This window comes from Balaenoptera physalus (assembly GCF_965194825.1).
Source record: "Balaenoptera physalus genome assembly, chromosome: 5".
NCBI lineage: Eukaryota > Metazoa > Chordata > Mammalia > Artiodactyla > Balaenopteridae > Balaenoptera > Balaenoptera physalus.
The window spans coordinates 118,909,466-118,932,394 of NC_138884.1; the positions used below are offsets into that span (position 1 = coordinate 118,909,466).

General features: G+C 39.1%; 1 protein-coding gene across 1 annotated transcript in view; it reads right to left on the reverse strand.

Annotated features, from left to right (window-relative positions):
* Positions 1 to 22,929, reverse strand: part of LOC309661355 (uncharacterized protein) — a 65,797-nt gene that overhangs the window by 10,258 nt on the left and 32,610 nt on the right. The window contains exons 2-5 of the mRNA XM_082463095.1: positions 20,175 to 20,232; positions 19,015 to 19,122; positions 15,588 to 15,676; positions 8,084 to 8,127 (exon numbers count right to left, since the gene is read on the reverse strand). Coding sequence (XP_082319221.1) covers positions 8,084 to 8,118 — 35 coding nt within the window. The 5' untranslated portion in view covers positions 8,119 to 8,127; positions 15,588 to 15,676; positions 19,015 to 19,122; positions 20,175 to 20,232. The remainder of the gene's footprint in view (positions 1 to 8,083; positions 8,128 to 15,587; positions 15,677 to 19,014; positions 19,123 to 20,174; positions 20,233 to 22,929) is intronic.

Below are 22,929 nucleotides of genomic sequence, written 5' to 3' on the forward strand. Positions count from 1 at the left end.
TCCTAGTACTTGGTTTCCTGAGAACTGCAACGTTTTTTCAATTATGTGCTATCTGGAAAAGTTCTTATCATTTAATGTCTATGGACTAGTCCACTATTTCTATATATAAGTTGTTACTACCATCATCCCGCTTCATAATAAAAATGATTATGACGATGAGACAATTCATTGGGCCCTATTATATACCAGGTCCTTAATGTATACTAAGCTTTCATATATATTATCTCATTTAATCCACACAATTAATTCATTTATTTCTATTTTTAAGAATGAGAGGACTGAGGCTAAACAAGGTTTAAAAATTTGCCCAAGGTCACAGAATTAGGAAGTGGCAGTAATTAAACCAAAGTTCTTTAGTTGTTTTTTTTCCAGTTTGGAAATCTAATACATTCTAATAATATATATTCTCTGCACAAAAATTCTAAAATATAGAAAAGTCGAAAAGAATAAAAGGGTTTAGCCCTGAAAGATAACTGTTGCAGAATTTTCATTGTATTTCCTTTCCACCTTTTTCTGTACCTTGTAAACAAGTGCCTATTATCTTTAGTACCAAGCTCAGCTAACCCCTCTATGCTTCCTTCTGTGTGTATTCAAAATCTGCCCTTTTAGAGATTCCCTGGTCATCTTCTGTCCCCCATACCTACACTCTGGTTAGAAGTACACACGAAGAGAGTTCCCTGGTGGTCCAGTGATTAGGACTCTGTGCTTCCACTGCAGGGGGCCAGGGTTCGATCCCTGGTTGGGGACCTAAGATCCCACAAGTCGTGCAGTGCAGCCAAAAAGAGAAAAAAAGAAAAAAGAAAAGATAAGAAATACACACACACAAGGAGTTACACTTCCTTTTTCCTTCCTAACTCTTGCATTGTGTCATTCCCTCTGCCCTGTCTATATCCCTTATCAAAAAACTGGCAAAAGAAAAAAGCAAAACCTAGATGACCAGACAAAGAATTTCTTCAAAACACACCAAAGTAATATAATGAATCACTGGAAATGATGTCTCAGGTCTCAGAGTGTAGAGATAGATGTCATCAACCCGGGTCTCTGGGGAATGAACAGCATGCAATATGGACTCTTTAAATGTCTATCAACAGGAGAATGTATAAAGAAGCTGTGGTACATATATACAATGGAATATTACTCAGCCATAAAAAGGAACAAAATTGGGTTATTTGTAGAGATGTGGATGGACCTAGAGACTGTCAAACAGAGTGAAGTAAGTCAGAAAGAGAAAAACAAATATTGTATATTAACACATATATGTGGAATCTAGAAAAATGGTATAGATGATCTTATTTGCAAAGCAGAAATAGAGACACAGATGTAGAGAACAAATGTATGGATACCAAGGGGGAAGGGGGGGTGATGAATTGGGGGATTGGGATTGGCATATATACACTATCGATACTATATATAAAATAGATAACTAATGAGAACCTACTGTATAGTTCAGGGAACTCTACTCACTGCTCTGTGGTGACCTAAGTGGGAAGGAAATCCAAAAAAGATAGGATATATGAATACATATAGCTGATTCACTTTGCTGTATAATAGAAACTAACACAACATTGTAAAGCAACTATACTCCAATAAAAATTAATTTTTAAAAAAAGTTTCTAAGGAAAAAGTTTCAAAAGGAGTCTAATGAAGTATGCTTTAATCCCTAATACACACACACACACACACACACACACACCTTATAACTGTCTCCCTAGTGACTGTATGCTTTTTTTTAAACTATAGTTAATTTACGATGTTATATTAGTTTCGGGTTTACAACATAGTGATTCACTGTTCTTATAGATTACACTCTACTTAAAGTTATTATAAAATACTGGCTATATTCTCTATGCTATCTAATATGTCCTTCCATCTTATTTATTATATACATAGTAGATTGTACCTCGTAATCCCTTACTCCTATCTTGTCCCTCCTCCCATCCCTCTCCCCACTGGTAACCACTAGTTTGTTCCCTATATCAATGAGTCTTTCTACTTTGTTATATTCATCTTTGTTTTGGTTTTTAGGTTTTACATCTAAGTGAAAACATACAGTATTTGTCTTTCTCTGTCTGACTTATCTCACTAAGCATATTACCCTCCAGATCCATCCATGTTGTTGCAAAGCGCAAAATTTTATTCTTTTTTATAGCTGAGTATTATTCCATTGCATATATATACTACAGTTTCTTTATCCATTTATCTGTGGATAGACACTTAGTTGCTTCCATAGCTTGGCTATTTTAAATAATGCTGCTATGAACATTGGGATGCATTTATCCTTTCGAATTAGTGTTTTTGGTTTTTTCGCATATATACCCAGGAGTGGAATTGCGGGTCATATGGTAGCTCTAGTTTTAGTTTTTTGAGGAACTTCTATACTGTTTTCCACAGTGGCTGCACCAATTCACATTCCCACCGACTGTGTCCAAGGGGTCCCTTTCCTCCATATCCTCACCAACATTTGTTATTTGTGGTCTTTTTGATGACAGTCATTCTGACAAGTGTGAGATGATATCTCATTGTGGTTTTTATTTACATTTCCCGAATACAGTGTTGAGCGTCTTTTCATGTGCCTGTTGGGCACCTCTATGTCTTCCTTGGAAAAATGTCTATTCAGTTCTTCTGACCAGTTTTTAATTGGGTTGTTTCTTTTTGTGATATTGAGTTGTATGAGCTGTTTTTATATTTTGGATATTAACCCCTTGTTGGTCATATGATTTGCAAATATTATCTCCCATTCAGTCGGCTGTCTTTTTGCTTTGTTGATGGTTTCCTTTGCTGTGCAAAAACTTCTAAGTCTAACTATGTCCCATTTGTTTATTTTTGCTTTTGTTTCATTTGCCTGAGGAGAGAGAGCCGAAAAAATTATTGCTACAATTTATGTCAAAGGGTGTTCTGCCTATGTTTTCTTCTAGGAGTTTTATGGTTTCTGGTCTTATGTTTAGGTCTTTAATCCATTTTGAGTTTATTTTTCTATATGATGTGAGAAAATGTTCTAATTTCATTCTTTCACATGTAGTTGTCCAGTTTTCCCAGTGCCATTTATTGAAGAAACTGTCTTTTCTCCATTTTATATTCTGCCTCCTTTGTCATAGATTAATTGACCAAACGTGCATGGGTTTATTTCTGGGCTTTCTATTCTGTTCCATTGATCTATGTGTCTGTTTTTGTGCCAGTACCGTGCTATTTTGATGACTGTAGCTTTGCAGTATAGTCTGAGGTCAGGGAGCATGATACCTCCAGCATTGCTCTTTTTCCTAGTGACTGTATTCTTGAGTCAATATTTCTGAAAAACAAATTTCAGAAAGTGTAGTTTCCTGCCACTTCTTTGAAGGGAATTTTGGAAATAACTATAGGAATGTAAAATATACTTACTCTTTAATCAGCAGCAGTTTAATTTCTAGAAATTTATTCTTCAGACCTACTCAAATAAGTGCACAAAAAACATGTGCAAGGATATTAGTAGAGCATTGTTTGTAGTTGAGAAAAATTAGAAAGTACTTACATACCCATCAATGAGGGACTATGGTAGGTGCTGGGAACACAGAAGTGGTACCCACCCTCCTGGAGTTTCATTCCAGCAGATATCTGATTTATCCTGAAGTATCTGTCTTAGTTTGAAGCACACTCTGTGAATTTGCATTCTGGAACCTTTCCATTGCTACCTCAGATGGTATCACTGAGAAATCATAAAATTAGCTTTTCTTATACTGGCACAGCAGGAACCACTAAATAGAGGACCAACTAAGCTGTGTCATTATTTATTTTGTTTAAACTAATCCACCTTTAAATATTTTTTCTACTGGAACTCTTAATATATGCTTTTCTCTCCCCAAAGTGTCAAGGAATTCACATTCCCTGTTTGCTTTCCAGATTTTCTTGCAGTGACAATGGCAGCTGGGTATCCAAATCAGTTTTTAAAACACCAGAGTCACCACTGGGATCCTTCCAGAATTTCCATGAAATACAGAAATTGTAGAAACAGGAGAATAAGAGTGAAATTCCTTCATAGCCACTTTCCCCAAGCAGAGGTTCAGGGACAAGGATTATAACGTGTGTGATAGCCTGAAGTCAAACATTTCAAAATGTGAGCAAAATATATATTTTGGAACAGAATTGAGCAACAAATATTGTAAATCTTTGAATGGGATTTGCAGCCAACCAGTGTATGTGTTTTCTAGAATCTATTTACCCTTTTTTGCTAATGCAACTCATTAGGAAAAGATGGGGATGGGACTTCCCTGGTGGTCCAGTGGTTAAGACTCCATGCTCCCAATGCAGGGGGCCCAGGTTCGATCCCTGGTTAGGGAAATAAGTGCCACATGCATGCCGCAACTAAGAGCCTGCATGCCACAACTAAAAGATCCTGCATGTCGCAACTAAAAGACCCAACATGCCGAAACGGAGATCCCGCGTGCCATAGCTAAGACCTAACACAGCCAAATAAATAAATAAATTTTTCTTTTGAAAAAGAAAAGATGGGGAAAATCAGGTCAAAATCAATGTCAAGGCTATATATTTACTTTAAATAAATACAATTTTATTGGTTTCATACAGTAACATATATGTAACTACCATAAGAATCATGCCAAAAATTTTAACAAAAGATATAGAGTATCCTTCATTTAGATTAGGACATTAACTATATGCAAATTGGATTCCCAGGGTATTGATTGGGCAAAGGGAAGCTTCAGCATAGCCAAATCCACTATGCTATCACAAATTCAGAATAGTGAAATCAGGTTGGAAGAGATCTTATAGGTTATCTGGTTGAATCATCAAATCAATACTCCCTACCAGTTAGTAAGTATACATTTGTTAGGCACATACTATGTGCCAAGCCTGTAGCAGGAGATTTCTAGCCTATTCTGCAGAAAATCTCCAAAAGGAGGAACTACCCACCTCCCCGAGCAACCCATTCCTTCTTGGGCAGCTCTAACAATTAACTCTGAGCTGCCAGCAATGTATCTTCTGAAACTGCCCTTACCATGTTTGTCACTGACCTCCCTCTTGCAAGAATCAGTGCCCTGTTTTTAATTGCATATTGCTTGAAGTACCTGGAGCAGTTGACACCAATGACCACATCTTTTTTTGAACTTCTGGTCTAATTTCATGTCTTCCCCCCAAATTAGATCAAGATCCCCTAGTTAGAAGCTGTTATTGCACCCTATTGCAGTTTTCCTACAGAACACTGATGAGAGTTTGTAAATGTATGTTTCAGAGCATGGGCCTCACTTCCAGACAGCCTAGATTCAAATCCTGCTCTAACATGCACTAGCTGTGTGACCTTGGGCAAGTTTTCACTATACATCTATAAAATTAAGTTAATATATTGATACCTACTTCACAGGCTGTTATGAGTATTAAATAAGTTAATATTTATAAAGTGCTTAAAACAATGTAACTGGCAAATAGTAACCACTATGTGTTTGTAAATTAAATAAATTTGATTAAAATCTGTGGTCTCTACTAAATTATAAATTCCATGAGGATAAGATGGAATCATGTCTACTCTGCTTAACATTTTATGTCCACTGCCAAGTTCTGTGTCTTTCATGTCAAAGCGCTTGTTGAATGAGTGAAAGAATAAGTTTACACATGAAGGAAGAATCAAATAATTCTGGGATAAGTTTTATTGTCTCATATGCAGAGTGCACCCACTCAAGGATCATCTCACATCTGGCCCATGATGGTTACTGGCAAACACCTATTCTAGACAATCTCTCTGTAGTGTACCCTCCTTGCTAGTACTCAATTGGCGACCCTTGGTCTCTTCTCCTGACTTTCATGTTTCTGATTCCAGAAACTGAGCTTGAGAAATGCTCTGACCCCTTCAATCTCGGCAACCTGAAAAGATATCATTTTCTAGCACGCTGAATGGGCTTCCCCCTTAGCCTTCAGTTTTGCTCACGCCCTTAATTTTGGTGTTTCCTCGAAGCCTGAGGTCCACAGCTGGTGTGTGTTTAAGCTGACACTAAACCCAGGTGTCAGCTTATGATATATGATGTCATTTAAACTCTAGAAATCTGCAGTTCTTGGATAGAAGGTAAAGAAATTTGGCAATCTACTACTCAGAACATTTTATTCTCTTTATTTCTCTGAGGTAGGATCTTTCCATTTTGGCCAGATCGAAAGGTATGGTTACTTTTCAAGGTCTGCCTAGTATACGTCCTATAAAATCAGCTTTGCATTTGCAACGTTGCTCTGTTTTGTTCTTGTTGCTGGGTTCTCTGTCATCCTTTAAAGGAGCTGCTTTATAGCATTTAGATCCTGAAAAACACTGGGACCATGCCAGAAATTATTTGGCAAAAGGGAAGACTATGGGGGTAAAAAATCAGCACTGCTATAAAACAGTGGCAAAGATCCTCATAGTCTTCAGGTTAAGAGAAAATAATAGGATGTAGGAGGAAAGGGATAACAGCAAATAGACTTTGTGTAAAAATCTTAGTTTCCTCATATAATATTTAGTCATTAGGTCGTGTATATGTGCCCACTGTAAAATATCTAGGCACAGAAACAAAACTTGAAAGCTACTACATAACAAATTCATGGGTGTCAAAATGAGTTTATTTGTCTCCATTCAGTCCTCCAGGCAGAACTATTAGTAGAACTTGGTTGAGGAGGTAGACCTGTTGACCTTTGAAAGTCAAGAGAATTAATACAACAGAACCATAGGATAACTAAGGTCAAAGTTCACAAAAAGAGCTCTTCAAATCAGTCATTTCTCACCATCTCAATTTCCCCTCTGGATAGTTCTCAAGAAATAAACTAAAAATATGATAGATCGATCGATCGATAGATAGATAGATAGATAGGTAGATAGATAGATAGATAGATAGATTCTATTTGCCCAGCAACAAGTCCTTCTCTAAGTCTAAGACCAGAAAATTGGTGGTAAAGTTAACTCCAAATGATTTTTTAAAATCATTAAAATGTTCAACCCTTTCAAACACACACACACACATTTCAAAGTTAATGTTTGAAAAATTTTTATAAATATTAATTTTGTTGTTGTTAAAGATTTATCTGGTGATACTATTTGCTATATATCTAGTATTAGAGGAAAAGTTTAAAATTTTGTAGCAAAGAGACTCAACACTTCAGTGGACTAAAAATAATTAAGTCTATTTTTCTCTCATTTAAGAGTCCCACAGGGTGAACAAGTGGGCTGCTCTGCTCCACACGGTCATTTGGAGATCCAAGTTCTCTTCACCCCTCTAACTTTTTTTACTTGCCTATCAGGACATCACACTTACCTGGTGTACTTCCTATCTTTCTTGCTGCTCTTTCTCAGTTTTTGGGGGTGGGACTAGTTGTCCATCATCAGGCATACCTCTAAAAGTATAGGCTTCAGTCCTTGGACCATTCAACTTTTCTGTAGCACTCACTCTCTAGGTAATCTCATCCAGTCTCATGGCATTAAATAACAACAATATTGGTGACTTCCAAATGAATACTTGTAGACTGGATCTCTCTTCTGAACTGCAAACCCATATTTTGCTGGTCACTGATCACCTCTGTTGGAGTCTAATAGACATCACAACCTTGATATCCAAAACTGAGTTATGGATATTTCCCTCCAAACCCTCCTATGGTCTTCCCAATCTAAATTAACAGCAACACTATTTTTCAAGTTCCTCAAGCCAAAAGTCTTGGCGTTAACCTTATCTCCTTTTTCTTTTATCTCTCCCACACTCCATTTCCAGCCCCTCAGTAAATCTCCTTGGATCTACCTTCAACATACATTCAGAATGCAACAGCTTCTCCTCCCATTGCCTTGTCTACACCACTATTTGGTCACATTTAATTTCCTATAATTGCCTAATATCCAGTCAAGATTTCAAATCTCCCTTCCCTGCTTTATTTTTCTCCTTAACATTTATTTCTAACAAACAATGCATATTTACTTATTTTTTTATTGTCCGTTTGAGCTCAAAGGGAGCAGGGACTTTGATCTCTTTTGTTCACTGATGTATCCCCAGAATTTAGAATGCTGTCTGCCTAGAGTAGACTTTCACTAAATATTAGCTGCAAGAATGAATGACTCTTGCTTCTCCTCCATAGTCTAGGGTGTTTTACTTACCTACATGATTGAGACCTGGTCCCAGCATGGTTCATGTTTGACTCCTGGAGATGGGAAAGAGCACAGAGGAGTTTACATATAGTGTTTCACAGTCTGAACCAGGAAATGGCACACATCACTTCCATTTATATTCTATTAGGGAGACCTAGATTCATGGCCATAACTAGCTGTCAGGGGGGTTGAAAATAGCACTCCTAGGCTGTAAGCCATGGCTCACCTGCAACTCTATAATTTAAAAAGTTGGAACAGAATCTAGTAGGCAGCTGGCAGTCTCCACCTTACCTGCTATTTACACAGCTCATTTTATCCAGAATGACAATACAGTCAAACCGCTTTGGAGTTCCAGAAGTAAATTATAGACTGAAGGTAGACCAAGCTGTTCAATGGTGTGCAAATCAAGAGTACTTTATAAGCCATTGATCACAAGTTTGTTCATTAAAGCATAGCTGAGGCAAATCCCATTGGAAAGGCTCAGCCAAGTCTCAGGTGGTCTTACTAACTGCCTTATATGTAAACTGCCTGGAACAAGTGGACCATATCTTGAGACTTTTCTTATTTTATTGCTTAGTGCAACTTACAAAAGTTGTGCAGAAATAATATTGAGAACTAAGGGTAAAAAGAAGTGTGGGTGAAAACACCTGAAATAGTATAATGAAAGAAACTTGTTATTGAGTTTTCTGTTCTTATCACCTCAGTTACTAGAACTCCTGAAATAAAACAATGGACTAACTTTCCTCCTTCTAAGAGATTCTAGCAACCTATGAAATGACCTTCAGAGAATTGGATGATGTAGAAGCTCTGGGTGTGGAAAATCTACAATCCAAAATCCAAGCATAAATCTTTGTAGGAAACATAATCTCAGGTGTTGGAATTAATCAGTAGGCTAAAAATTACATTGTTGTGCTTTACCCAAAAATTTTTTTTTAATCTTAAATCCTTTCAAATCTTGCAAATTAATTGAAGTTAATTCCCATAGTTAGCAGATAGAGTTTATGTTTTTATGCATCAGGATATAAACATAACACCAAAAAGCATTTGTTAATAAGGCCTATTCTTTCAGCAAATAAAATGTATTTAGTACCTGAAAATAACCGTGGCTCATATCAAAAAGATTTATTATTGCCTCATTGAAAATTTCTGGTCTTTTAGGCAGTGAGTTTGTTCCTCTGCCAAGGAATCCGAAGAAACAGTTTCAAATGACCATTCTTTTCTCCATTTTTCCCACCATCCCATGAAGAGTGTTCAGATAAAGGCAGCTGGTGGGAGCAAGGCAGGGAGATGAGGCCTCTCAATTGTACACGTAAAACTAGTATCTCAATTGCTGTAACTCTAAAATAGCTCAGGATCTAGATGTTCTCTCCTCCTTTTAAAATAACTAACAGAATTTTGGATTTCATCTGACTTATAATTTATTGACGTATGTGAAACATATAGGATATGCAGAGTTAATTTTTAGTTACTATTTCAGGAGTTTCTTTTCTTGATTATAGCTATATCAGAAAACTCTCAGTTTATTGAAGTTATTCACCTTGTGCTCTCAGCATTTACTTGTTTTTATTTTATTTTATTTATTTTATTGAAGTACAATATTATATAAGTTATAGGTATACAATACAGTGATTCACAATTTTAAAGGTTATACTTCATTTATAGTTATTATAAAATATTGGCTACATTCCCTGTGTTGTACAATATACCCTTGTAGCTTATTTTATTGACAGATTGCTTGATTGCTTGTTTGATTGCAGATCTGACCAACTTTATTTTACTTAGTGAGTAAATAACATACATATAGCAAAGTGCATAAAGTGCACTAATCTTAAGCATTATAGTTTGAATTCTTACATATGTATACGTCTGAATAACCACCATTAAGATAAAACTATAGAATATTTCCTGCCCTCTATAAGATTCTCTCATGCACTTTTCACTCTTTTCCCTGAAGGGTTGATCACTATTCTGACTTCTGAAAACATCTTTTAGTTTTGCTTGTTCTTAAACTGTAAATAAATAGAATCACATACTAGAACTCTTTTGTGTCTGGCTTCTTTCAAGCAATAGAGTATCTGTGAGATTTCTCCATCTTGTGTTGGAGCTGTCTTGTTTTTAAGTGATGGGTAGTATTTCATTATGTAAATTATCACAGTTTATTTATCTGTTTGTGTGCTGAACACTTGCATTGTTTCATCTTCTGGATATTATGAATAAAGCTGCTATGAATATAATGTACAAATGAGAGGGTATATGCATTTATCTCTTTGGGGGATAAAAAGTGGAACTGCTGTATCATGAAGCATGACTCTAGTAGAAACTAACAAATGGTTTTCCAAAGAGATTGTATCATTTTGCAGCTCCCACCACCTTGTAGCTTATTTTATACCTAATAGTTTTTAATCTCTTACTCCCCTATTCTTACTTTGCCTCCTCTTCCCTCTCCCCACTGGTAACCACTTGTTTGTTCTCTATTCCCGTGAGTCTGCTTCTTTTTTGTTCTGTTCACTAGTTTGTTGTATTTTTTATTTTTTTAATACATTTATTTATTTTATTTATTTATTTTTGGCTGCGTTGGGTCTTCGTTGCTACGCGTGGGCTGTCTCTAGTTGTGGCCAACAGGGGCTACTCTTTGTTGTGGTGCGCAGGCTTCTCGTTGCAGTGGCTTCTCTTGTTCCAGAGCACAGGCTCTAGGAGAGCAGGCTTCAGTAGCTGTGGCACGGGGGCTCGGTAGTTGTGGCTCACAGGCTCAGTAGTTGTGGCATGTGGGCTCAGTAGTTGTGGCTTGCGGGCTGTAGAGCGCAGGCTCAGCAGTTGTGGCGCACGGGCTTAGTTGCTCCGTGGCATGTGGGATCTTCCCGGACCAGGGCTCGAACCCATGTTCCCTGCTTTGGCAGGCAGATTCTTAACCACTGTGCCACCAGGGAAGCCCAGTTGTGGTCTTTTTGATGATAGCTATTCTGAGAGGTGTGAGGTGACATCTTATTGTGGTTTTGATTTACATTTCCCTAATGATTAGCAATGTAATTAGCCATCTGTGTTTCTTCCTTGGAAAAATGTGTATTCAGGTCTTCTGCCCACTTTTTAATTGGATTGTTTCTTTTTTTGTTATTGAGTTATATGAGCTGTTTATATATTTTGTATATTAAACCCTTATTGGTCATATCATTTGAAAATATTATCTCCCATTCAGTAGGTTGTCTTTTCATTTTGCTGTACAAAAGTTTTTAAGTTTAATTAGGTCCCATTTGTTTATTTTTGCTTGTGTTTCCTTTGTCTGGGGAGACAGATTTATGTCAAATGACTTATGTCAAAGAGTGTCCTGCCTAGGTTTTCTTCGAGGAGTTTTATGTTTTCTGGTCTTACATTTAGGTATTTAAACCATTTTGAGTTTATCTGTGTATACAGTATTAGAGAATATTCTAATTTCATTCTTTTACATGTAGCTGTCACTTTTCTCAGTGCCACTTTATTGAAGAGACGGTCTTTTCTCCATTGTATTGTATATTCTCACACACTTTGTTGTAGGTTAATTAGCCGTAAGTGCATGGGTTTATTTCTGGGCTCTCAATTCTGTTTCATTGATCTATATGTCTGTTTTTGTGCCAGTACCCTACTGTTTTTTTTTTTAAGATTTATTTATTTTGTATTTGTTTTTTTAATTTTTTTATTTTTTTGGCTGCCTTGGGTCTTAGTTGCGGCACATGGGATCTTTGTTGAGGCATGCGGGATCTTTCACTGTGGTGCACAGGCTCTTCATTGTGGTGTGCAGATTTCTCTCTAGTTGTGGGGTGAGGGTTTTCTCTTCTCTAGCTGTGGCGCATGGGTTCCAGGGTGTGTGGGCTCTGTAATTTGCAGCACGCGGGCTCTCTAGTTGAGGTGCATGAGCTCAGTAGTAGTAGTTGTGACGTGCAGGCTTAGTTGCCCTGCAGCATGTGGGATCTTAGTTCCTTAACCAGGGATCGAACCTATGTCCCCTGCATTGTAAGGTGGATTCCATTGGACCACCAGGGAAGTCCCCATACTGTTTTGATTACTGTCACTTTGTAGTATAGTCTGAATACAGGGAGTCTGATTCCTCCAGCTCTGTTCCTCTTAAGATTGTTTTGGCTATTTGGTGTCTTTTGTGTTTCCATACAGATTTTAAAATTATTTGCTATAGTTTTGTGAAAAATACCATTGGTATTTTGAAAGAAATTTCACTGAATCTATAGACTGTGTTGGGTATACGGTCATTTTGACAATACTGATTCTTCCAATTCAAGAACATGGTATATCTGTCCATCTATTTATGTGGTCTTCAATTTCTTTCATTAGCATCTTATAGTTTTGGAGTACAGGTCTTTTGCCTCTTTAGGTAGGTTTATTCCTAGGTATTTTATTCTTTTAGATGTGTTGGTAAATGGGACTATTTCCTTAATTTCTCTTTCTGATAGTTCGTTGTTAGTGTATAGAAATGCAACAGATTTCTGTGTATTAATTTTGTATCCTGCAACTTTACTGAATTCATTGATGAGCTCTAGTAGCTTTCTGGTGGCATCTTTAGGATTTTCTATGTATAGTATCATGTCATCTGCAACACTGACAGTTCTTTTCTTGATTATAACTATATCAGAAACTTCCAGTTTATTGAAGAAGTTATGTACTTTATGTTCTCAGCATTTTTTTTTTTTATTTTTAAAGACTTCACAACTTGTTGTTGGGAGATTATAAAGAATCTTTATATAAAGTGTGAGGTATTAGAATAGAGAAATTACATAACATTTTCTTTCTTTCTTCCTTTCTTCCTTTCTTTCTTTCTTTCTTTTCTTTCTTTCTTTCTTTTTTGCCATGCTGCATGGCTTGCAGAATCTTAGCTCCCTGACCAAGGATCGAACCCAGGTTCTTACAGTGAAAGCACTGAGTCCTAACCACTGGATCACCAGGGAATTCCCAACATTTTCTATTTTAATAATACTCTAATGTACTTTAATTATTACACCAAAAAAAGCATCAACACAAGCTATAAAATCAGAAGAACTCTGTATACAATTCTAAATAAAACAGTGATTAGCACGGTCAAACCCTTACCTTCTTTATTAGCCTTCTCAAATATTAATTAATAAATCTTAGGAACAACACTTTTAGGGATCATTCTTAAAAATTAGCATGTTACCTAAGTGGGTCCTTAAGTTTCTTGAAAACTAAGTAACTGCAAAGAAAAATTAATTTTGAAACAATTAAAATATGGTACAAAGCATTTGGAATCATCTGGGCTCTGAATGACAATCAGAATTTTACCCTCTCACCTTCATGCCATTTTCACAGCTGAGAAGTGCTCATTTTCCTTGTACTCTAGCATGGAATCATCTGGATTTTTAAAATGGGAATCAGTGGGCAATGGAGAATCAGTAACAGTAATGATGAAGCATTTATGGAACACTGAGTCTCTTCTCATCTTATTTATATCACATTTTATGGTTAGACTGTTTAGTTCAGCTGGCTATATCCCGTCTCATGGTCCAAGACTAGCTAGGGGATAAGAATACCCAGGCTGTGCTCTCTAGAAGGCCAGCTTCACAGTCCCATGGCAGTAGGACTTGAGAAATATTTGTTCAAACTGCATACTGTTCAGTTCTGTGGATCCACTGGATCTGCCAAGGGCTTTAGAATCATTTTTTTCATGGTCATACTTCTAGCTGTCAAGATTATTATTATCTTCCATTTTTCTTAAGATTAGGCAAATGAAACAGAGGAAAGCAAAGTTATTTTTCTATGAACTAAGGCACATAATGGGATAAGTATTAATTCAGATTTACTGCTTTAGGAATGGAGGCTGTCGTTCATCTATTGAGCAGAATTCACATTTACTGTGCATTCCTACCATATTTTTGTTCTCATTCTGTCTTTTGAAACAATTAGTCCATTGCCTCTCCAACTCATTCAGATTCATTCTGTAGCAGTCATGGTTGTGATCTGTATTTACTTAAAGCCGAGAATTTATTACTCTTCTAACCCAATACATCTGTAGACAATAGATTATATATAATCCATCTGGTAGTCTATGAATAATGTTTTTAAGCAGCAAATTTTTTTAATATTTGATGGCTGAACTCATAGAAACATAACTTGAAATGATAGTCCTTTCCTCTACTAATCCATAAGTTTTTCCCTGGTTCATTGGGGTTGTAGGTTTTAACATGTAATTGTTTATATTCTTCCCATTCATCAAATTTAAAAAGAAAAAGAAATCACTTCCCAAGTGAAATGCAAAACATGTTGAATTACATACTTACAATAAACATCTTATAAGGTACGTGCTCCTTGGGATTATTGTTAGAATCTTAATCAAAAACAAAATTCCAATGGATAAACAGCAAGGTCCTATGGTATAGCACAGAGAACTGTATTTGATATCCTATGATAGGACTTCCCTAGTGGCGCAGTGGTTAAGAATCCGCCTGCCAATTCAGGGGACACGGGTTCGATCTCTGGTCTGGGAAGATCCCACATGCCGCAGAGCAACTAGACCCGTGCGCCACAACTACTGAGCCTGTGCTCTGGAGCCTGCGAGCCACAACTACTGAGCCCACGCACCACAACTACTGAAGCCCGCACGCCCTAGAGCCCACGCACTGCAACTGCTGAAGCCCAAGTGCTCTAGCGCCCACGTGCTGCAACTGCTAAGCCCACGTGCTGCAACTACTGAGGCCCGCGTGCCTAGAGCCCGTGCTCCACAACAAGAGAAGCCACCGCAATGAGAAGCCCGCGCACCGCAACAAAGAGTAGCCCCTCGCTCGCTGCAACTAGAGAAAGCCCACGCACAGCAATGAAGACCCAAAGCGGCCAAAAATATATATATATATACATATATCCTATAATAAACCATAATGGAAAAGAATATTTAAAAAAGAATGTATATATATATATATTTATAACTGAATCACTTTGCTGTACAGCAGAAATTAACAAAATGTTATAAATCAACTATACTTCAATAAAAACAAATTGATTAAAAAAAAAATCCCAGCCCAGGCTTTGCAAATATGGGCAGCACCATAGGCAATTTTTGGAATGTCAAAGATTTTGCAGCTTGGTATTTTTTGGTTACCCTTTCCTAAGAAACATACAAGAAAAAAATTTTTTTCAAGCTTAAGAGAAGGGTCCAGTGAGTGAGTTGTTTAAACTTCCCTCCTGTTTCCAGAACTGAGGGGCAGGAGGGAGCAGCTTACAGGGAGAAGTTCTAGTAGGGCAGGATGTGGGGTGAACAATTGTTTGCAGACTCTGCTTTCAGCAGGGACCGTGGTGTTCACTGACTCTGCCTTCCTGAATGTCTGCACATGTGCTCATGGTATTCGAGGTTTGGGGGTGATCAAACAAACGTGAAGTATTTTCTTGCATGATTGCATTCCTTTTTCACTACCTTGATAAAGCACTATCACCATCATTGATAACCTACAAAATGTGTTATGAAATGTGACCCTATTTCACTGGCATTGCACCCAAGGTCACACTCCAAACCCGGGTCACTTACAAGAAGAGAAGCACCACCATTCAGGTTAACAGCTGGTATGCACCCCAACCCATCTTCCCACAGCAGGTCACCAACAAACACGCTCCATCCTTAGGATAAATCACAAGTGTTACACACGGCCCACAAAGCCTTGAATGGCGTGGCCCCTGCCTGCCTCCAGCTTCAACTCATGCCCATCTCTGCTTCACACACACCACATGACAACCACGCCAGCTTGCTTTCAGTTTCCCAAAAGAGCCAAGCTTCCCCCACGGGATCTTCACTGTTCCTTCAGCCCAGGACACTTCCCATGTCCTCAGCACTCATCTTGCACTCCTCACACACACAGGCACATGTACACATGCACACACACACTCTGCTAACTCCAAGTCCAGGCTTCAGCTCTTAGCTGAATGTCATTTACTCAAAATAGGGCCTTCCCCACACCCCAAATCTAAATTAGATTCTCCTGTAACAATGCCTCAGAAAGTATCCTATACTTCTTTTGTAACACATATCACTGTTTGAAAATATATATTTACTTTTGTGGCTTGCTTTGAAAGTTTTCCCCTTGCTAGACTAATAGCAAATTCCATCAAGGTAATCTGGTAAGTCTCAATTACCACTGTAGTCCTGGTAACTAGCATGAGCAAACAATAAATAAATATTCATTGAAAAAAATAACTTTACTTCTAAATTAACATGCCAGGAGGAAAGGTCTCAGACATTTGGCCAACCGTTTTCCAGATTCTAGATCCCTGCCCTATGATGAGTTTTTTAAAAGGGCCAGAATGTGTCTTTTAATTGTCACTGAGCCGTTCATGCCCAGAGACTGCTGTGCAACCTTGGTCACTCAGCCATTCTTCAGAAAAACAACTAGCTCATTCTCTGCCTAGTTCTAGCAAGAGAAGGCTAAGTGCAGGTGGACACAAGTAGGCAAACACTATTTGTACCCTTCGCTTTGTTCTCCGTACAGATTGTACACTTTCTCCACCTTCTTCTGGACATCTTCCTCTGCTTGCACAGTTAGAAGGCATTAACGCAATCCTGATAACTGTTTTTATGTCTTCAACTGTTGTTAGGTGGAGTTAAGGAACGTTATCTTTCGAAATGCCTCAAATCAATTGTTGTTAAGCCTGAACTTCAAGGAGACCACGTCATATAAGTGCCAAGTCCAATCCCTTATCTACAGAGTTCTCTAACTAAGAAAGCTTAATGTGCGTGCTACTGCTTTGTTGCAGGATAGCTGTCGCTTCAAGATCTCCTTATGCAGCCATGTGTCAAGCGATGGCCAAAGTATGTTCAAACTAGCAGTGCCACTGGCCCTGACATTGACCACAGGCAGTCCTATCTCATGCTCCTCTGAAATTTCTGCCCACATCATGACATGAGGAGAATGCCGCTCGCTTATCAAGGGAGGTCTCATGAGAGGAACTCGGTGGCCTTCTGTGGGCAGTCATCTGTGGAGATGAGCATGGTCCTGGAGCCACTCGCAGTAATAACCCCTAGTCCTAGGCAGGCACTGGGTCGTGTGTGCCCCATCCATAGCTGGCATCTGACCCATGGCTGTAGCCACACCGGAGATACCCCTTAGCACCCTCCAAGACCATGAGCATGGCTAGCAGCAGTTAGAAATAACTTACTGTTAGAAATTCTTGCTCTAAGTCAGCTGACTTTACAGTTCTTGGGCCATTTATTTTAAGTGTAATTCCCTTGCAGTTCCTAATAGGTCTTGGCTATCCATAATTTATGGCTTCTATTTTAAAAGTGCTATCAGAAATCAATAAGAATACAAACACACCCGCTGTTTAAAATGTCCTCACAGCAAATGTCGTCCCGTGCCATGCTATTCTTTTCACAGAGGTGACTAGAACAATTGATGCCCTTCTTACATCAGTTATTACACTCAGGTTGAGCCACAGCTGAACGAAACATTAGCTAGTATTAAGGAAGAACACTCTACCTTGGGACTTCTAACTCAGGATGAATCATTTAAAACATAGGTAGAACTCAGCAGCACTGTAGCACAGTTGAGGTTTCAATATATTAAAGAATGTTTACTGTATAGATTATGCCGGGATATTTTTCCAACTAGCAAATCTCATTTAAGTTACTACCATGCAAGTCACTTTTTGGTATTTTTTGAAGTCTTCAACTATATTACATTTATTTAGGAGTTTAACTTACAATGTTATCATTGTTTTATTAATGTATGACCAATACCTTCATTAAGTCGTTCAATAAACATTTATTAAATGCTTCCTACATTCCAGTCACCATGCCAGGGATTGGTGTTACTATTATGAATAAGTCTCCATCCCTGCCTTCAAAGTGTCTTCAGTCTACTCCATTTCCATATTTAAATTCTTCCCTAAACCCTGGAGGATAGGCAATAGGTCTCACACATCTCTATATCCTCAGTGTCCTACCTAGTGCCAAGCACAAAGTAGGTACACAATAAATGCTTATAGAGTAAATTAATAAATGGATAAACTAATAAATTGATAAACTAATAAATGAATGAATGAAGAAATAGAAACTACTGAACAAATATTTAAAGATCCAAGCTGCCCAGAGACCACCAGACCAAGAAGTAATATTCATTTTTCTCTCTGAGTTTAGAAAACAGAAGAGATATAGTCTTTGCCACCATTCCTACCATTTGGCTTCCACTCAGCCTCCAGTACCTGCCATTTTCTCATGAACGTATTATTTCCCCTTGCTCTTCCATTTGTTCTATATGAGAAAATCATCTAGAGTAGCACAAGGACCAGGGTGTTTAGTTTAAATAAGCAGCTAATAGCTGGGGGGCTTTCTCTCCTTCCATTTCCCAAAGCAGGTCACATGGTCAGCTCCCATTAGATTTTGATTTGAGATTCTTCTAATAGGCGCATGTCCCTCTGTGAATTTATTAGACCAAGCCTATGCCCCAGGGGTTCCAGAAATCGGGCACCTCGTGGGAAGCAGAATGTAACACAAAGGTCAGCCAATTCCTTGTGTTCCAAAATTCACTATGCAAATGAACTCCAGATTTGAATGGGACAACAGATTGATCTGCGGTTGTCTACTGACAATGGCCCAGAGTCACCCTTGTCCCACCTATTTCAGGAAGAGCCTGAGTCAGTGACCACTCAGCAGGTTCCCTGAAGACACCAAGGCACCTGGCATTGAGCACCATGCCCTGGACACTTCCACGAAGACACCCAGGAAGAAATCGGACTTTCTCAGTTTAAACTGTGGGGAAAGTTCTAAGTAATGAAAGAGACTGGTCAGCATATTGTCACTGCTCTAATGCAGGTCATTAGCCTGGGTGTCTTTGTTTCTGCGTGTGAAGCAATCATAATTCATGAATCATACTACTTTGAAGACTATAATAACTGTGTGAATCAGAAAAATCTTCAAGGGCTCTTTAGTAAAAAGTTATTCATTGATTTAACTAAAAACTTACCTACAAGGTGACAGACAGCAAATGAGGTGATGAAGGTGAGTGTGGACCAGTTCCTGTCCTGGAGGGGCTCACAATCAAGAAAGGGAAGAGCTCCAGATGCATTCAGTGCTGTGGAAGAAATTACATAAACTGTTTTCGGGACGCAGAGGTAAGAGCAGCCTCCTGTGTTTCAGACAAAGGAGGCTGTGTAGCTCAATGTTTAAGAGGACAAGCCCTGGAGACAGATGGCCCTGCCCCACCGCACCAGCAGGTCTCACAGGGTGTGAGGATTAAACAAGCTAGTACGTGTGAGGCACAGGGTAAACTCTCAACAATTGCAACTCCTCTCCCCCAACGAAGATGCCTGACTTGTTCTACCCATTGCTATTTGAAACACTGTCTTTTCTTGGTGTGTACCTCCATCTTTCCCCCTCATCACTGAATATTCATTCCCTTCATCCAAATCTTTATTAAAAATCTAAATATATATTGCTGTTGTGTATTAGCTGCTAATAGTTGTTTCTAAGACTAATGAGGATATTTTCTCCCCCATCCCCCAGAAGAGGTCGGGCTTGAAAGAACCTTGTTCCCAAGGGCACAGCCAACTGAAAGTGGCCCCAAGTGCAACACCAGGGAGTCCTCAAGTTCCCCAGCATCTAGGTAACCAGTTTTTTTCGGTACACGCAGGTATACCCTTGAGCCCCAGGAGAGACGGAGAGAACCCAACTGACAAATTTTAAGGCAGGACCACAAGCAGTTCTGAAGACCTATTTAAACCCAAAGTCATCCTTGGACTGCATTTTGGCAATGGGGGGTGGGAATGGGGATGTTTCCCTACTTCCTCATTTCTGTAGAGTGGGGGGAGATTTCTCAATTCCAGCCGTAGGAGGAGAGAAAGGACTTGGGAGCACTTCTGGCCTTCCTTGACCCCCTTTCACTCCTCCCCAAGCAAGGAGACATGATGTCTCTGACTGCTGACATGGGGAAGAAGGATCAGAAATTATCTTCAGTCCCTTTTCCTCTATTTTGGATGGCCTGGTCTCAGGATGTTATGGGTTGCATTGTGTCCTCCTAAAAAGGATATGTTGAAGTCCTGACCCCCAGTACCTCAGAATGGGACCTTATTTGGAAATAGGGTTTTTACAGAGGTAATCAAGTTAAAATGAGGTCATGGGACTAACCTGGCAGTACAGTGGTTAAGAATCCATGCTTCCACTGCAGGGGACACCGGTTTGATCCCTGGTTGGGGAACAAAGATCCCGCAAGCCGCACAGCACAGCCAAAAAGAAAGAAGAAGAAAAAAAATGAGGTCATTTGTGTGGTCCCTAATCCAATATGACTGATGTCTTTATAAAAAAGGGAAAATTTAGACATAGAGACAGACACATATGGAGGGAAGGCTGTGTGAGAACAGACGGGGAGAAGGCCATGTGATGATGAAGGCAGAGATGAGAATTATGCTGCCACAAGCCAAGGAACATCTGGGGCTAGAGAAACTGGAAGAAGCAAGGAAGGATCCTTCCCCTACAGGTTTCAGGGGGAGCATGGCCCTGCTGATACCTTGATTTCAGACTTCTAGCCTCCAGAACCATGAGACAGTAAAGTTCTGTCATTCTAAGCCACCTAGTTTGTGGTACTTTGTTATAGCAGCCTTAACAAACTAATACACAAGACAAACACTTACTTTGTTCATTCTGCTGTAATTACCTGACCCTACCAAGAAAGCCTGCATATCCATCTCTGCCTGTGACTGAGAGGCTGGAATCAAATGGGGGTGAAGTGGGTGAGGTGGTGAGTCATATTAACAAACATAATAGCAAGCTTCCTCCAAACAGCTTTTATTGGTAGCAAAGCCAATAGTTTGATGACATCTTATTTCTGATTTTTTCTGAATATGAATTAGGGAGAGAGGGCTGATTTTCTGACCAAAACTCCAAATTTAGGCTGAGATACATAGTTTATATGTATTAACTCATTTAACCTTCACAATAGCCCTATAAGAGCCCTGTAAGAGTATGTCTTACTATTACGCCCATTTTACAGATGAGACAGCTTAGGCAAGTAACTTGCTTAGGTCAAGTAACTTACCCAAGGACAATGAATGCTGAGGATTGGGTTGTAGGCAGCTTGGAGCCAGAGTCTGTCCTTGCTGCCTCTGCAAGGGCTACCTTCCAAGGAGCAAGTCCTTAAATGATCCCATTGAAAGGATCCCATGGCCAAATATATGAAGAGAATCCTGGGTGAAAAAAGTAAACTTTAATTTCTCCTGATTTTCTCAGAGCCTTTACAATACCAATGTGCCTTGTGACTCTATCAGGATACAGACTGCAGCATTTGACCACAGAGCACTTTTCAGGGAGCATCTTTTGGGACTAATGTTCTGAGGAACACCAGTTTGGGAAACACTGAGAGAACACTTTAGGTGGGAGGTACTCTTTTGTTTGAATACATTTCTAGGATTTTAAAATAATTTTAAAATAATATAATTTTTAATAATAATATGCCAATTAAAATACTCAGAAATCCCTTCATTTAAATTTTACAGAGAGTTATATAGGTTTACATAGTAAGGCTGGGCCTTGAGATCTGGGGGCTGAAGCTGACACAAATCCAAGCCGTTGTAATGTAAGACAGTGGAACTCCTGTAACAGAGGTACAAAGCAGAGCTAGCAGAAGGTAGGCGCCATCTCTGAGGGAGAAAGGGATGATTTCATGGAGGAATGGGGCTTTGGGCAGGCCTTAAAGGCTAGGCGGGACTTCAGACAGTCACTTTGGATTAACTACTTGAGGCCTCAATTGGTTCTGCTCCAGGATGGAGTCAGAAACCCTGGTGACTCTCGAGGGAACTTAAGGTCTGAGTTTGTACCGGGAGCATTATTCCCACAGCTAAGCAGAGATCACAGATTGGTAGCCCCTGGGAAAGACGTGAGCAGCAGACTCTTGTTTGGCCAGCACAGTGCGGCTGGTGTGTGTATATGTATGTGTAAGTGTGGTTTGATTTAATCCGTGTACTCTTGGGTCTCACTCTCACTCCCATTTTACTCACTTGTCTGGTCCCTGAAGGAATCTGAGTGCTGTCCTCCAGGCTAGTGTAGCCACACGCCACAGCTAAGGGGTGTGGAGCCTTTACTCCTCTATCAGCATTTCAGTAGACGGACAGTATCATGGAAGACGTCAGGGAGCTAGGTCGCTGATGGGGAATACTTAAGAAATATCCATCTGGAAGTGGTTGGCTGATTCTTCCCAAGGTAGCTACCACAACTTCCCTCCAGAATGAATCCCCTCTCCAGGGCAGTGGCATGTGTCTGCACACTAGCCCTGCCTCCAGCATTCGAGTTCAGTAATTTTTATAATGAATTACATTACATTAAACCCGGCAGACCTGTCATCCTCTTAAACATGCTGTAAAAGAAGAAGCATAGGATGCCAAATAACGTAAAATATAATCTTTAAAAGTCATTAGGTAATGATCTACAGGTCATTTTCCTTAGGGACTTTTTATGTTTATCTTAAAATCTCTCATAGTTCTGGTTGTTCTTCTGTACTAGTATGGTTGTTTCATTTATGTTCAGAAAGCAAACACTGTATGTTTACAATATATTGTTATGGTTATAGGCACTTGAGTGCAATACAATTTATCCCTACCTACAGCACCCTCAGTAGAGGTGTGACCACAAAAACCATCCTATGCCTCTTTATAATTATGGTATACAGGGTCTGGATAAAGATACAACAGAAACTTTTGTGAGCCTCTTTTCACCTTTTCTTCCCAGTGGGGGCAGAGAGAAGAAATCACTCTCCTGACTTCCCCCAAATCGAATTTAGACCTCACAGCTTTAAGCTATGCCGCAAACAGAACTGGATTTTTCTTTCCTCTCTGCACAGGTCCTAATGAGGGAGGACTCTGTGATTCTGAGCGATCACAGGATTCTGCAG